This window comes from Aspergillus lucknowensis, assembly GCF_044049455.1.
Source record: "Aspergillus lucknowensis strain CBS 449.75 chromosome Unknown BJX67scaffold_47, whole genome shotgun sequence".
NCBI lineage: Eukaryota > Fungi > Ascomycota > Eurotiomycetes > Eurotiales > Aspergillaceae > Aspergillus > Aspergillus lucknowensis.
The window spans coordinates 1-14,636 of NW_027263591.1; the positions used below are offsets into that span (position 1 = coordinate 1).

At 52.6% G+C, this 14,636-nt stretch overlaps 3 protein-coding genes across 3 annotated transcripts; 2 read left to right on the forward strand and 1 right to left on the reverse strand.

The window, feature by feature from the left end:
• The first annotated feature begins 3,890 nt into the window (after window positions 1–3,890).
• BJX67DRAFT_234339 (uncharacterized protein) lies at window positions 3,891–4,740 on the forward strand. The gene has a single exon (XM_071025977.1). The coding sequence runs from the start codon at window positions 4,057–4,059 to the stop codon at window positions 4,621–4,623; it is 567 nt and encodes a 188-aa protein (XP_070882752.1). The 5' UTR covers window positions 3,891–4,056; the 3' UTR covers window positions 4,624–4,740.
• A 661-nt stretch (window positions 4,741–5,401) lies between these two features.
• On the forward strand, window positions 5,402–8,626 carry BJX67DRAFT_374264 (uncharacterized protein; the record flags this gene model as incomplete). Its single annotated transcript, XM_071031524.1, has 5 exons — window positions 5,402–5,657; window positions 5,720–6,380; window positions 6,430–6,656; window positions 6,704–7,406; window positions 7,459–8,626. 5 exons carry the CDS (start codon window positions 5,402–5,404, stop codon window positions 8,624–8,626), a joined length of 3,015 nt encoding a protein of 1,004 aa, XP_070882753.1.
• Window positions 8,627–12,984: 4,358 nt separating this feature from the next.
• On the reverse strand, window positions 12,985–13,982 carry BJX67DRAFT_234389 (NACHT and Ankyrin domain protein). The gene is made up of 2 exons (XM_071025978.1): window positions 13,295–13,982; window positions 12,985–13,229 (listed from the first exon to the last, which is right to left on the reverse strand). The coding sequence occupies exons 1-2, from the start codon at window positions 13,681–13,683 to the stop codon at window positions 13,145–13,147; spliced, it is 474 nt and encodes a 157-aa protein (XP_070882754.1). The 5' UTR covers window positions 13,684–13,982; the 3' UTR covers window positions 12,985–13,144.
• Window positions 13,983–14,636: the final 654 nt, after the last annotated feature.

Below are 14,636 nucleotides of genomic sequence, written 5' to 3' on the forward strand. Positions count from 1 at the left end.
GGGGGGGGTCATCACGAATTGCAATATATAATGTTTTCGAGCTGGCGCTACTGTTTTGTCTTTTCGTGTAGGTATAATGGACATGTATCATTAAGTCTTCATTTATGATTGATGGGATGGACGAACACCTCTCGCTCTGTACACGGCTGATCTCGAGATTGGAAACCTTCCGATCTCCAACCTTCAAAATATATGAACTCCGTTGTTGCTGCGATCCACCAGCTGCCACGTGCGGGCAGTTTTGGAGATAGTAACTTAGCCCTATAACAGAACGCGACATCCTCCAAGGAAGCAAGACAACTTGGCAGGGTTCTAGAAGGATGGTAATATCCTTGATGTTCTCAGTACCGAGATGGACTTTCTCTCCTATACGTTTCTGCAATAGGCTTTGCTGCGCGTCTTCTTCTATGCCTTGAGGGCCGCAACCGACATTTATGGATATAGAGTGGGCAGGATTGGTATACACTGGGTTAGTGCGGATTTCCTGTCCCGGAGTCGAGATCTGCTTGCTTGCTGCTTTGGTGTCAATATCATATATCCTTGACGCCTGGTGCTCGAGTCTGTTATTGGAGGGTATAAGCGTGTATTATAAAGGGAGATACAAGGGGAGTAAGAGAGTCCATCTCTCCTCTCCGCCACTGGCTGTATTACTCGAGCTTTTCCTTGTTCCGTTGATTTGCTGGGCCAGTCAGGACGGATGAGAAGTGAGCAGTCATTTTAGGAGCCAACAAATCTGGGACTCCTCTCTTGCAATGGCTTCTGACGATTGCGTTTGTCGGTGACCATGATACCTACCTGGATCTGATGGGCACTCATATCCTGGAAGCTCGGGGTAAGAGAAAGTTCCTGCGGCAATAAGAAAATCTACAGCATCGTCTTCGACAAAGAAACAGCACGATATGTGATGGGATGTGCAGAGAGGGCTATACCAATCTGACAAGTCGAATGGCAAACTCGAATATCTTCAAGTGCGATGAGTATATTTGTCGTCCTTGGGGTTTGTGGTTCTTGCCTTGTGAGGCCCTAATATTGAGAGAAATTTGGCTATGTCCAGGCGTTCGAAGCGAAATATCTGAAAGAGTTGACCTGTCGATAAGCTGCTGGTCGAAAAGCGGTCGTGAGCAGTCGAGTTGAGGAGTAGAAGTCAATGATGAGAGCGTCGGTTGGTGAGATCGCTTGACCTGTCAACTTACAACTGACAGCCGTCCCAAGGCTCTTTTGTCGTCCTTCAGGAGTGAGAGGCCGAGAAGCCAGATTGGAGACTGGTCAAGAGAAGAAAGTCTTGGTTGGGGTCAACTGATCTCCTCGTCGATTTATCAAGCTTCAAGCTGCAGGGATCCCATGTAGAATGGGCCTCAATCACCATTGGGATCCTTGAGCTCCCGGGGAGGAGACGCTCATTGGCGCTGCTGAAACTTGACAGTCTTGACAGGTCACGTCACAACGCTTGTCATATTCATGATCAGCCAACTCAACCACTGACAGGTTTGTGGGATCGAGCAGCCGCAAAGGACACCAATCAACCCTTCGACGCTGGAAAGAGTCCACAGCAACAGCCCACTCCCAGAGACTCGGTCGGGTCATCGCGCCAGACTCAGAATTGTACCCGCCTATCAAACTTTTTGCCTAGGAAACAAAGTGTTTCAGGACAGTTTCGCACGGCAGACCACAATGGCATTTGGGACCCAGCACCCCAGCCGGCCAATGGATGTGGGAACGAAAACAATTGACGTGCTGGTCTTCATTTCAACAGGGCCCTGCAGGACGCACGCCATTGCTTCTGGGCCCGGGACGGAAGGGAAGGGACAGGGGACATTGACAGAAAAGACCCCAGTTCCAGCTTCCAAGCTTTGCTTTTGAGGGATGAGGCGTTAGCGTAACGGCGTCGGAGGCTTAGGTCCTCGTTCCAGTCCTCCAGAGTCCTTTGAAAAGATGGGTTGTCGTTAACTGAAAGCTGGGTCCTGACACTCCAGCGGCCCAGGATGGCAACAGTCTCTTGATGATGGTTGACTCGAGCTGTTCTATTTTCGAATTGAAGTTTCAGCCGATGTCACGTCGGTCGCGTTCTTGGGGCGGCTCGTTACAGTGCAGCAGACGGGATGATGATCAGCAAACGTCGTGACATTGTCCCATCGAACACGAGAATCGGTCTCTTTCCCCATATGCTTTGCAATTAATAATGGGGCATATTCTTGAGGAAGGAGTCCAAGATGGGATACACAGACGTAACACTCTGCGAGTGTTACGTCTGTGGGATGGAAACGAAGCCAATCTTGGCTGGCAGCTGTTTGGGTCTGCAGATCCCCGTCCGCAGTTCGGTTCAGAATTCAGCTGATAACCTGTGGCGAGAATGAAACGGCGAGAGACCCAGCAGTGACGGGGCTGGCTGGAGCTTGCTGTTGGCATGGCATCGGGCCGCCGCCTTGACGACGATTTTCGGGCGGACAGTGGGAGCTGGACTCGCAGGCCCAAGCGTTTCCTCTGGGCGTCTTCGTCGGGGAGGCTTTTCCGAATGCTCGCTATGTTTACTCGGAGCGGCTAGGTACTTTTAGATTCTACAAGCGACAAGTGCACTCCGATGCGCAGTGCTTCGAACCAGAACTTTAATCTGCTCCTCGCAAACTTAAAATCCCCAGTCCCTCGCGAGCTTCACAGCTGAATTACGAAACTCGCCGTCTGGGGGTGAGGTGGAATTTGGATTTGGAATCACAAGGGCTCACAAGGGCTACAAGAGGGGCGGAGGGTTTCGTTCAATCCTTCAGTCTGGGTTTGAGATCCTGACTCCTCAAAGTGACTTGAGGAGAGATTCCGGTGTGCATCCCAAGGCTGACGGCATGGGGCAAGAAACCTTTCTCCTGCAGAGTGCAGCTGCACTCTGCAAAGTCTCCACAAGATGGAGAAAACAGCTTCTGGAGCGTTGCCCTGTGATTCTTCGAGCAGCCTGGAGGCAAACTCGCGTCCAATGGTCTTGCCTGGCAGATGGATGGAGCTTGTGCTGAGGTTCATGCACAGTGTCGAGCGGACTGTGACTCGTGATGATGCTTTCACACTGAGGCAGACGACGGCGATGTTTGTGGCTTGAAGGAGAGGAAGAAACGGGCGAAGCCGCATCCGCTTTCCCACATTGAGGACAGCAATCCTGCCCCATCCCGATCCTGCGGGAAGAACCGATGTCTAATTGCCCCAGCGTCGAGGGGCTGAATTCTGGCCTCGTCGGAGTCTGCTTGAGATGGCAACACTGACGAGACCGTTGTGACGCCTTATTCAGGGGTTGGAATCGGGCATGACTGTTCCTTGGGATCTTGATTCAAACCATAGACCGGCGGACGATGAGCGGAGCAGGATGGAGACAAGACGAGTCTTAGTCAACGCTTTGTGCCCGAGCGGGTTAGCGCCGTTGGTTTTGACGCTAGTTTTAGGCAAAGCCAGACATCCATGGATTCATGCATGCGCATCACTCGGTGTCATTGGAGAACCAGTCTTTTCCCCATCGCCATTCCAACCATCATGTTCATCGAAATTCTGGGAGTCTGTCTTCCAGAAGTCTCGTCCGGTGGGGGGTTCCAGCACCCAGCCGAGCCTCAACAGAACCTTCATGCCAAACAATACAAGCTCCTGGCTGAGTTGCCTTGCAAAGAGAGGAAAACCCCAATCTCGCACTGGCCATCTGGGACTGGCGGGGAAACGTCCAGGGATCGGCAGAATAAGGAACCCGGCAGCCTGAGCTTTGAGGATGGGGAGAGGGACCATGATAACCGCGGACGATCTCGAGGGCGAAGACAGTTGTCTTTCAAAGAATCTCCCAGAACGGAATATGAGCAGTTCGGCAGTCCGTGTTTGGAGACAGGCTGACAATGTCATGCAGAATGGTGGCAAACCCGAGCGGATGGGCCACTGGCAATTCTCCGACTGGTGTCGACAGGTCCTCGCGTGGCCGGACAGGTCAAGCTGAGGCAAGGAGCTGTCGATATCTGGTCCTGAGCGCGAACACAGAGAACAAAGACGATCGCCTGAATTGAGGCCAGAGTGTCAGCTGTCAGTGATGGATAAATTTGAATGACTCTGAAGTCATCCGGAGTAATTAATGAGGACCAGAATCAGGGGCTTTATTATTTCCGTCCCTGGATCGGGCCCACCAAAACGGGCCTCTCTGTGCCATCCATGGGCGAGGATCATTTTCATTCAATTTCATTTCATCCTTCAGCCCGCGTGTGTCTCCCCTCCAACTCTTTTTCCTCTTCAGTCTCTCCATTTTTACTTTTTCTCTGTGCCTGTCTTTCTGATGGGGTCTTCTGTGCCCTGAATAAACTAGTGCCAAGTAGCTCGCCTCTCTTTGCCCATCCTCCACCACCAACAGTCACACACCCCCCTGCTCCATCCATCTATTCCCTCAGTTTCAGCAGCCATCTTTCCCATTGTCGTCGTATTCCTGTCGAGTTCCCCACCGGGCTTCGCTTGTCCCCCTCCTCGGGAGTGAAAAGTCCATCTCATCGTCTTTGCTTTCTCTCCTTGTCTCTGTTTCCTCCAACCCCTCTCTCCTTTTTGATCCTTCCCCCCTGCCTCGTCAGGCATCTGACTGAGTCTGTGGCCCATGTGGAAACACTATTCCCCTTCCCGATCTGATTCAAAGTCTGGGACCGGGAGGAACAATTCAGGCGATCGTGGGTTCTTTGGCTGGTCGAAGAAGAAGTCTCCGCTCGGTAAGTCAGTCTAGTGCTTGTTCTCGCTCGCCACTTTTGGTTCAGGTCCTGCTTGTCCCTATACTCGCCGTTATTATTATTTTTGCTTCTTATCGTCCTGATTTCCCTCGGTTGTATGATTAAATTCTGTGGCTGTTCCATCTCGTCGACCTTCTGGCGGCTTCTCTCTTTCTGACTTTCCTGCCCTTCTGTGCCGTGTGTCTTTTCACCTCTCTCTCTGTGGGCTCAGCAAAAGCTGGCCTTTCTCTGCTCTTCCCTCCACTTCCGCTCTCACCCAGGCCTTTGCTGGATACGCCGCGGGGATCGCGGGATTGTCCAACCCACCTTCGACTGGTTCTGCATGCAAGCCAACCACATCCTCATCCTCCCGGCTTCTTTCCCATTGGCGACGACTTTTTTTGCCTTTGCTCCTGCCGTCCCTCATTGCTAACGCGCACCACTGCCTAGCTTTGTCGCGTCCGGATTCCCCCGCTCGTTCGCCATTGCGCTCGTTTCCCTCCTTTTCCCGCTCAGATCGCCCCGGCAGCAGTCTTTCCAGCCACACTGCGGCGTCGCGGTCTCGCGCTCCGTCCTCCTCCACCATTACCGCTGGCTCCTATTTTCCTGACACCCTCAAGCAGACCTCCCAACACAACTCCCGCTCGAACCCCGTCTCGAAGACAATCTCTCGCGGGACGTCAAACACCACGCCTGGGACGCCAATGGCAGGCTTAATGGATGTTGACCGCAGCCGCTCGCGGAGGGAACGCACATTTGTTGGCAGCGAGTGTGCTGTTTGCGATGAGCCCCTGGAACATACCCTGCGTGGCGAACGCGTGCTACAATTTTCCTGCGCCCATGTAGCTCACGAAGCTTGTTTCTATGAGTATATTCGCGAGATTGAGGGGCAATTCTGTCCGACATGTGATGCGCCATTGGGCCTTGACTCAACACGAGGGGGCAATATATTGGACATTGGTTAGCTGCTCCTTGTCTTGTCGATCACCGACCTGTAGTAGACTGACGAGGATCACCTGCAGAGAAACTGAGTAACATTGTTCGCTCTGTGACAAGCGACGCTGCGACCCAACGAAGTGGGCTGACGACACCTACGCCTTGGGACTCGGTCACCAGCAGACCTAGTCCGAGCGACGCAGGCAGCCGGCCGTATAATCGTGACAGTCGCGACTTGTATAACCGCCGGGATAGCAAGGACACTGGAAGCCAACGCGAACGGATAGAGCGTCTGACATCAGTGTCTCGACAGCCACATTCTCGGAACGGTAGTGCTGCTGGATCTTCCAGCGATTATCACGATGGCCGCCGCCACGACTATGACCTTCAAGCGATGGAATCCGATCTTAGCCCTCGCACGGCTCCCGTTACGAAGAACCCAGTCCCAGCTCCCACTGTGACGATTCGGAGCGAATTTCCTACCCTCAACCGGTCCCGTCAGCAGCAATCTCTCACCTGCTTGATCACAATCGAAGTGCCGGAGGGTAGTTGGCGCCCGGACACGGATGATTTGCACAGTTCCTCAACAACAAACTCCCATCCCAAGGATGAACCTTACCCCTCATCTCGATTCCCTCATACTCCAGACGCCAAACCAACCCCGTTCGAACCTCAGGAGAACCTCGATGAGATTGCAGAAGAGCTCAGGACGAAAGTAGACAATTGGCACGGTCTTGAATTCCAACGGTAAGCGTTCATCGCGTCCGCTCCTGCAAACCACACTAATATTCGCCAGGTTCGGTAAACTTCGCTTGCATGGCCACATGCGGGTAGGCAAGGATCGTGAATCATGGCAGGAGCTGGAGTGTTACTTATTCCAAGAAATGCTCATCTGCGTCAAAGAGAAGCGACTTCCCGAAAACCAGCAGTACGACAACCAGCAGAAACCCCGTACCACTCGATTCACGCTCAAGGGCTCAATCCTGATTCGGAAACACTTGAAAACTATCGAAGATCTTAGTGGTATGTTAATTCAATCGTCTCTGTTTTCCAATGCTAATAGGACGCAGACGAGCCGATCCTTACCTTGCATTTATCCGTCAGCGAACTTCCCTGCTTCTTCCTTCGCTTCCAGAACCGAGGCCAGTTGGACATGTGGCGCCGCGCTCTGCTGGACTTGAACGCTGTTGAAAACCTCCGAAGTCCTGAACTCGACTTTGACCGTCAATCTGGAGCAGAGGAGGATGACTACCGCCCCAGCAATGTGAAGCGCCAGGCATCATTGAACTCCTCGTATGGAGCTGCACGATCGAACAACACAGCAATTACTGACTATACGAACATGGGAGTGGACACCGCACCGTCACCATCTATCCATATCCCGGTTGATCTCGTTGTGGTGATTCCAGTATCATCTTCGATGCAAGGCCTGAAGATTACCCTTCTTCGTGATACCCTCAAGTTCCTCGTGCAGAATCTCGGACCCCGAGACCGTATGGGGTTGGTGACTTTTGGTTCTAGCGGAGGAGGGGTCCCGCTGGTTGGAATGACAACGAAATCTTGGGGCGGATGGTCCAAGATTTTAAGTTCAATCCGACCTGTTGGGCAGAAGAGCTTGCGTGCGGACGTTGTTGAAGGAGCTAACGTCGCGATGGATCTGCTCATGCAACGAAAGTCCGCCAACCCCGTGTCAAGTATACTTCTGATTAGCGACTCGTCAACTTCCGACCCTGAAAGTGTCGACTTTGTTGTCTCTAGGGCTGAAGCTGCTAAGTGAGGACCCCTATGCTGCAATCCAGGGATAAAAAATACTGACTAATAACAGGGTGGGTATTCACTCTTTCGGCCTCGGATTAACACACAAGCCGGATACCATGATCGAGCTGTCGACACGAACTAAAGGTTCTTACCTGTATGTGAAGGACTGGATGATGCTGAGAGAATGCGTAGCTGGATGCTTGGGAGCTATTCAAACCACGTCACACCAAAATGTCAAATTGAAGCTCCGACTCCCAGAAGGTTCTCCGGCGAAGTTCGTCAAGATCAGCGGAGCACTGCATACAACCAAGCGAGCCACGGGTCGAGACGCTGAGGCTGCCCTTGGCGACCTGAGGTTTGGCGATAAGCGCGATGTCCTCGTGCAACTGGTGATCCCGCCTGATACCACAACTCACGAATCTCCTCCACAAGACCCTTGGGAGAGTCTAGTGTCTGGATTAGAGGCCCTAGGAGGCGGATCAGACGGCGATGATCAACGCGTTGTGAGCGTGGAAGAGATCCCATTAATCCAGGCGGACCTGACTTACGGCGATTTGCTTCGGGACGGCCATTTGACACATTCACCCCGGCCGTCTCTCCTAGCCATAACCATGCTCCCACCTAATCCTAAATATAAGGGCTCTGGGCGGCCCGCGACTCCTTCCATTCCTCCTCATCCCTCGATCGTTCAACGCCGCATGGAGCTTCTGACGTCCGATATGCTAACCCGAGCTCTAACTCTTGTGTCACGTGGACAGCACGATCGAGCCCAACACCTATTAAAGGAGACCCGGAGTATCCTCAAAGGCCTAGGCAAAGGCAGCCTGCCTCCTCTTCCTCCGCCTGCAGCGAAACCTGCATCCTCCGAGTCAGAGTCTCGGGGAGAAACGCCTACCTCAGGGTCTCCCAAATCCTCCACTTTTGACAGCCAGTCCTCTGCTGCTTCCGACACTGCTACCATCACTCCGGTTGCAGCAGTAGATGCCCAGACAATGATCGCCCTCGATGGCGACTTGGAGTCCTCGCTGGAATGGATTAACCACCCGGCCGTATTCAGCCGCGACTCCCGCAAGGCCGTGCTCCAGAGCATCGGCGTGATCTCCTCACAACGGGCTTACACTTTCCGTTCTCCGTCCGAAGCCCACTGGGCGCAGCGCATCGCTGGAGTGCGACGGCTAACTGAACGATCTAAAGAATGGCGCGAAACCGGCGACGATGCATTGACCGAAGAATAAACACGAACCGCTTGATTTTTTGGCTGCTGTTTCCGCCTCTTCTAACTTTGTCTCCTGCTACTACTACCCTTGTCCAGTAACCTTTATTTCTTCGTTTATGATACCACTTTGTTCAAAATGGCTGTGCGGCATGATACCACGGTTTGATTCAACTTGTTCCCCGTACCTTAATTCTCTATCTTTACTCCTGTCTTCATTTATAGTCGATGAATATGCCTCGTATATATGGACGTTTGTTTGGACAATTGGACATGAATGATGTACATGCTTAGGCAGTATCTTGTCTTGCGATAGTCTTGGTGATTGGTCTAAAACTCTAGCTGGTTGATGAAGGTTCAACAAAATGGGCTTTCTCTGTCTTGCCGAGACCCCTCCAAAAGCTAGTAACTCAAGGAGCAGACGAATGACTCTTGTAGAGGTATCATTCGCTGCATCGGTCTCTCGCGGGTTGCTTAAATATTCGACATCAAAAAACTCTAGATGAGTGCTGCCTCATTAAAGGAGTGCGAGCTAGCAATATGTAGGTATTTGCAGTGAAATAATGAAAGCGTGTCAACGCAAAGGCCCAGCCATCGGAAATAGAAGCTAAAACGTACTGCGCCGCAAATGACCTTGAGCCAGGGCCAGGCCAGCAATTGACGAGGGTGGAAAGGCTTGAGCGACGGATGCTTCGGCGTCGCGGTTGTTTCGCCAGACGGGGGGCTCCTTCCGTCAAGCTCACCAAAGCGGCCTTGCGTTCGGACAATTCAAGCTCACTGTCAAAACCTGCCATGGTTGAGGAGACGAAAACCATAGACGGCCTCAGAAGGGACAGAATTGGCGGGAGGAGCTCGGGGAGTGTATCGACCAGGTCGTTGAATCGGGAATTGGCTGCAGAAGGCGTGGGGAGACTGAAATACCATGATCGATCTTCGCTTTACGTGACCTTTTGTTCGATTGCTGGAGGAACAAGCGTTATTTGAGGCGTTATTTCTCATTTCAAAAATCTAACTGTCTAAATAGTGTCTGATATCTCGGAATGCGTCGCTTGAAGGGTTTGTCAAGGGTATCATAACGGAATTATAAGAGGGGGAAACATCCAAAATTCCCCACAGAAAGCCAATGAGCACCAGCAATGCTTTCAATCCAACGCTGCATGCTCGCTCAGAACGCACGATCATATCAAGGTTTATGCTTCAGCTCCCTCACACTTCGTGCTTTTCTTAGACAATGACATACGGCGTCTCGTTTCTCCCTAATGAGACACTCGAGTTTCTCTCGTATTCTTCTTCTTCTTCTTCTCCTCCTCCTCCCCCACCATTTGTTTTGACTTCAACAGCGAAATCGTCTTCAATGTCGTCCGGATCCTCGATGACGGTTTCCGAACTATCCCGCCGTGACAGTTCCTTAACGGGCCGCAGCTTCCCATCTTCGTTGAACCAGAGACGCCCGAATGGGTTTTTCAAAGCAAGATCAAACGCTGTGTTTCCGATCCCGTAGCCGTCGTCGGCCTTCGCACTATCCGGTGCCTGGACAGATGCGTCTGCGCCGGACTCATAGAGGATGCGGAAGATTGCCTCTCGGCCTCGTTCGGCGGCGAGGTGGAGGGCTGTTTTCCCGTCCGATGTAGGGGCGTTGGGGTCTGCACCAGCGTTGAGGAGCAGGAGGACGAGGTCAGGGCGGGGTACTATAGCAGTGACAGCGACGTGGAGCGGTGTTTCGGCGTTCGCAGACTGTAGACGTGCGTTAATATCCGCGCCGTGTGAGAGGAGAAGATGGATGTATTCGGAGATCTGGCCGAAAGCGTGGTCCGATGCGCCTGCGCCGATGTATACCGCTTGGTGGAGCGGTGTCCATCCTTCGTTTGAGACAGCGTTGACATCAAGCCCGTTTCTTACGCCAGTCTTGAGGATGTCGAGACGGTCGTCGTTGATGGGGGGTGTGATGTGCAGGATGGACTCGCCGCGCGCGCTTTGCGCGGTGAGCTTTGCGCCTCGCTCCAAGAGGAACAAAAACATTGTTTTGTTTCCGGCGGCGGCAGCGGTGTGTAACGCTGTGTAGCCATTCTTCGTAAACGCTTCAATGTTGGCACCTTGGTCGAGGAGTTTGGAGGCAATTGAAGTGCTGGCGGCGATTCGGGCTTGTTCGTGGAGGAGCGATTCGCCGTCTTTATTCCACACATTGAGATCCGCCCTGCCGATGACGAGGAGGTCGAAGGCGACCCAGTGCCGGTCATAGGCTGCTAGTTGGAGGGCCGTCAAGCCAGACAACGAGCGGGCTTCGACACTTGCGCGGCGCTGGAGGAGCATTGATATTGCGTCGCAATTGTCTACTTTGACTGCGAGCTGAAGGGGGGTAAAACCATCCTCGTTGGTCATATCGATGGAGGCGCCCTTGTCGAGGAGATATAGGACAATCCTGGGCCGTCGCCATTCGATGGCGAGGTGGAGTGCTGTGTCACCCGTTCGGATGTTTCGGGTATCCACATCTACTTTGTTCTTCACTAGTAAAGGCACAGTTGCCTCATCGGACTCGGTCTTCACAGCCAGCTGTAAGCCTGTTGCACCTTCCTCGTTTGCCACCAGCGCATTGACGGGCCGATGAAGGAGCAGTTTCATTACTTTGCGCTGCCCATATTGCGTGGCTAGATGTAGGGCTGTGGTACCGTCTTGCGCTATTGCATTGCCGTCGGCTCCATTGTCGAGTAGGAATTCCACCATTTCGGAATTTCCCCGACTAGCTGCGCAATGAAGTGGGGTGATTCTGAAAGAGTTGTCGTTGGCATCAACTCTTGCGCCTTGGACAAGGAGGCGTCGCGATTTACTGACGATACCAAAGTAAGCAAGGACGTGCAAAGGTGTCCAGTCCTGCGGGTATTTCCCCAAGCCCAGCTCCGATGGGATCTTTTGTTGGTTTGTTAAGATCTGCAGCGGTGGCCGCCTCCAGAGCAGCTTGTTTAAGAATGTCTTGATTAGAACCTGTATCGTCTGTTCGTCCTGAGAGACTTCTCGTGCGTGAAAGCCCCAGTACTTCGCGGCGTAACTCAGAAACCCGCTGTCGGTACTTCGTGGAGAACTCCCACCATTATAATAGCACTCATCAACGATCTCGTCTGGGGTAACGGCGGTCAAGCATCTCTCAGCAATATCCTTCTGGGCCGCAGGGAAGAACACCCTGGCTGGAGCGCCCGTCAAGTATTCTTTCGCTGTCCGATGCACAAAGCGGACTGTCCCGCTTACTGCGTCGACGGCCAGTAATCCAGCCGTCTGTGTTTGCAAAGAATGCTCAAAGCTCATGCACTCGTCATCTGTTTCCAAGTCATTGCTGTTTGTCGCTGTCTTCAACTCCCCTACGGATAGGGGTCGCAAAGCATAAAATGTCCAGTAGATATAGGAGGTGGCCTTCACGTTCCCGCCCACAACTTGCTTCATTGCTTCTCCATATGCCTCGCTGAGACTCTGTGGAAGGTGGATGAGGGCTTTTTCCAGGAGACTTTTGTCCCTGTAGCGTGAAAGGAGGTCAAGGTGTATCTTGGCCAAAAGGAACCTGGCAAGTAACAACAAGTCAGTTTAGTAACTTAGAGAGCAAGGCGAATACATACACCCCATGGGACCTCTCCGTTACCATGCTGACAGTCTCTTGGTACAATTCGGAATCGGAGTCCCCGTCGAGGAGAAGCTCGGTAAGGTGTTCATCATTCTGTATTCGAGAAACGGCATATTGCTGGATATCACTTGGCGGTGCTAGAACCCTGACGAAGGATGCATTCCCAAGTTGGGTTACTTCACGCAGGGTCACGAGCAGCTGCACTTGGTCCGGGAGTTTCTCAAGTCGTGAGAGAAAACGTTCCTTGTCGGAGAGCATATCGAGTCCGTCAATAACGAAGAAAACCTTGGAGAATCGGTCTACCTCTGCGCGTATTGCATTCTGGTAGACTTTGGGCGAGGCTTTTCCATTCATCATGTACTCGGAATGATAAAGTAAGGAAGATGCAGAGGAGGGACTTCGCTTCCTGTAGACGAGCTGCGCAAGAATATTCTGCAGCAGATCGAGGGTCGTCTGCTCGTTTCCCTTCTCTTCCTGGCAGAATATGAAGACCATTGCCACGTCTGGTGAGGTGAAAGTCTTTTGCAAGCTATCGATGACCGCAGCCCTTTGGTAACCGGATTAGTTGGCAGATTCGAACTGTTCTGGCTAGGGTCTTACTTACGATAGAAACGTTTTCCCTGCTCCAGCTGTTAATGTGGTAAAAGCCGTAGTTAGCGATACTCTGCCAGGGGGATAGCATAGAACATACGAAGACCGACGCAGTACAGCGTCTTGGTGGCACCCAACAACCACCGCTTATACTGGGGATCATCAAAAATCCACTGACCAGTTCCCTGCAGTCGGCGGTTACACAAGTCTGCGAGAGAAATGAAGTGTTCTGAGGCTAGCTGACTCGTGATCCCGAGGATACGCTCTTCGAACTGAGGGTCGACCTTGGGCCCTGTAAATCCAGGAACATTGATTAGAAAATGCTGCGCGCGAGAGTGCAACTTAGGACCTTGGAAAGGTACCTGACTCCACTTCAACCCAGGACTTGATCATAGCCCTTATCTTCTTGTCCAAAACCGTGCGTTCACTGTTCACGGGCAAATGTGTCTGGTCAGCGTACGCCAGGAGTTGGGGGTAGAGAACAACACGCACCTGGAGTCGGGCTGCATAGACAGCAGGAACATAACTTTATACTGCTCCAGACGTGGTAGAAACATCTTTTCAAGTAGGTTCTTCCGATAATAGGCCACCCCTACCCCACCGGGCTGGAAGTAGTGTTCCATGGATTGCATTGTTGACGAGAAACACGCGAGCACTTCGGCCAGGGCTGCGAGCCTCCGCGACTCCACAAGCCATTTGTCCTCCCCCCGGGTTATTCGGTCTTTCAGTCGATAAAGAAAATCTTGGGTGTCTACAAGGAGCATTACGGCCCTTTGTGAGGACCCTTGGATGTCGCGCCCGCCATGGAGACAACGCACGACAATAAGAACGGACTGGGTCGCCTGTGTCAAGAGGCCGCGAATGGGTTGAACGTCGGACATGCTCCCGGTCTCGGCAAGGCAGATAGTACGTCAATCAGAAGCATGGAGAGAGAATTAGAATCGACTGAAAGTAAGTTATCGGAAGAGGGGGGAGGGCGGCGGCGGCGGGCTGTCTGGGGGAAAGAAAGAAAGAGAGATGGGATGAAGCAGCAAATGTCGTCACCCTGGAGCGTCAAGACAGGCTAAGAGGAAACAGACAACCTCAGGATTGGATCAGTGGATTAACCGTGAAATATTCGCTTGCCCATGGAGACTGTTACTCGCCAGAGGATCGAGGCCGCCTCAAGGGGCCCTTTGTGGTGGTGAGTTGCAGGTGAGAGTTCCCAGTTCCCCCTCAATCACCAAATTGCATGCGCGAGTCGCCCAGTCACGCCCCTCAGGACATCGGTCTTGTTGACTTAATTAGCATACATTCTGCAGCGCATTTACTATGAATAAATGCGAAGCTCAGCTCTGAGAAGACAATCCCTTTTTCCCTGAAGGCGCCCCTTGAACGTGAAAGCCCTGGAGGATTCACTACAGCAACCCCCCTGCCGTCGAACGTCCTCATGCGGCGCCATCACAGCACCCCATGCGCCTTCGCAACCACCAACATTTACGGATTGGCCTGATTGGCCTGAAAACGTCTCGATGGGAGACTCGGCCGACCGCATAAAGAGCATTGGTGTGATCACCAGCAGCGGCAACGGACTCGGCCCACTGGCATCGAATCGCTAAGCGCCGGGCCAGGACACCCTTGCTGTCCAGGCCCAATTCTTGAGCTGATCGATCCCTAATTCTGGTGATGGCATTTCACGTCGACTTGGACTGGCTGCTGCCCGCTCCTCGTCCCAGCCACCGTTCCTTTTTTTTTTTTTTCCCTCCTCCGTTTCCGCAGAATATTTTTGTTCCCTAAGTCTTCCTCAATACACAAGAGCATCCATCACATTGATCCATCCATTCGCAACCGAGAG

Bases quoted from the DNA above. Each gene is read 5' to 3' on its own strand.
- BJX67DRAFT_234389 (XM_071025978.1), bottom strand. From the start codon at position 13,683: ATGTCCGACGTTCAACCCATTCGCGGCCTCTTGACACAGGCGACCCAG. The intron at 13,230-13,294 runs GTGCGTGTTGTT...GCCCGTGAACAG, and splicing joins TCTATGCAGCCCGACTCCAG to TGAACGCACGGTTTTGGACA.
- BJX67DRAFT_234339 (XM_071025977.1), top strand. From the start codon at position 4,057: ATGACTCTGAAGTCATCCGGAGTAATTAATGAGGACCAGAATCAGGGG.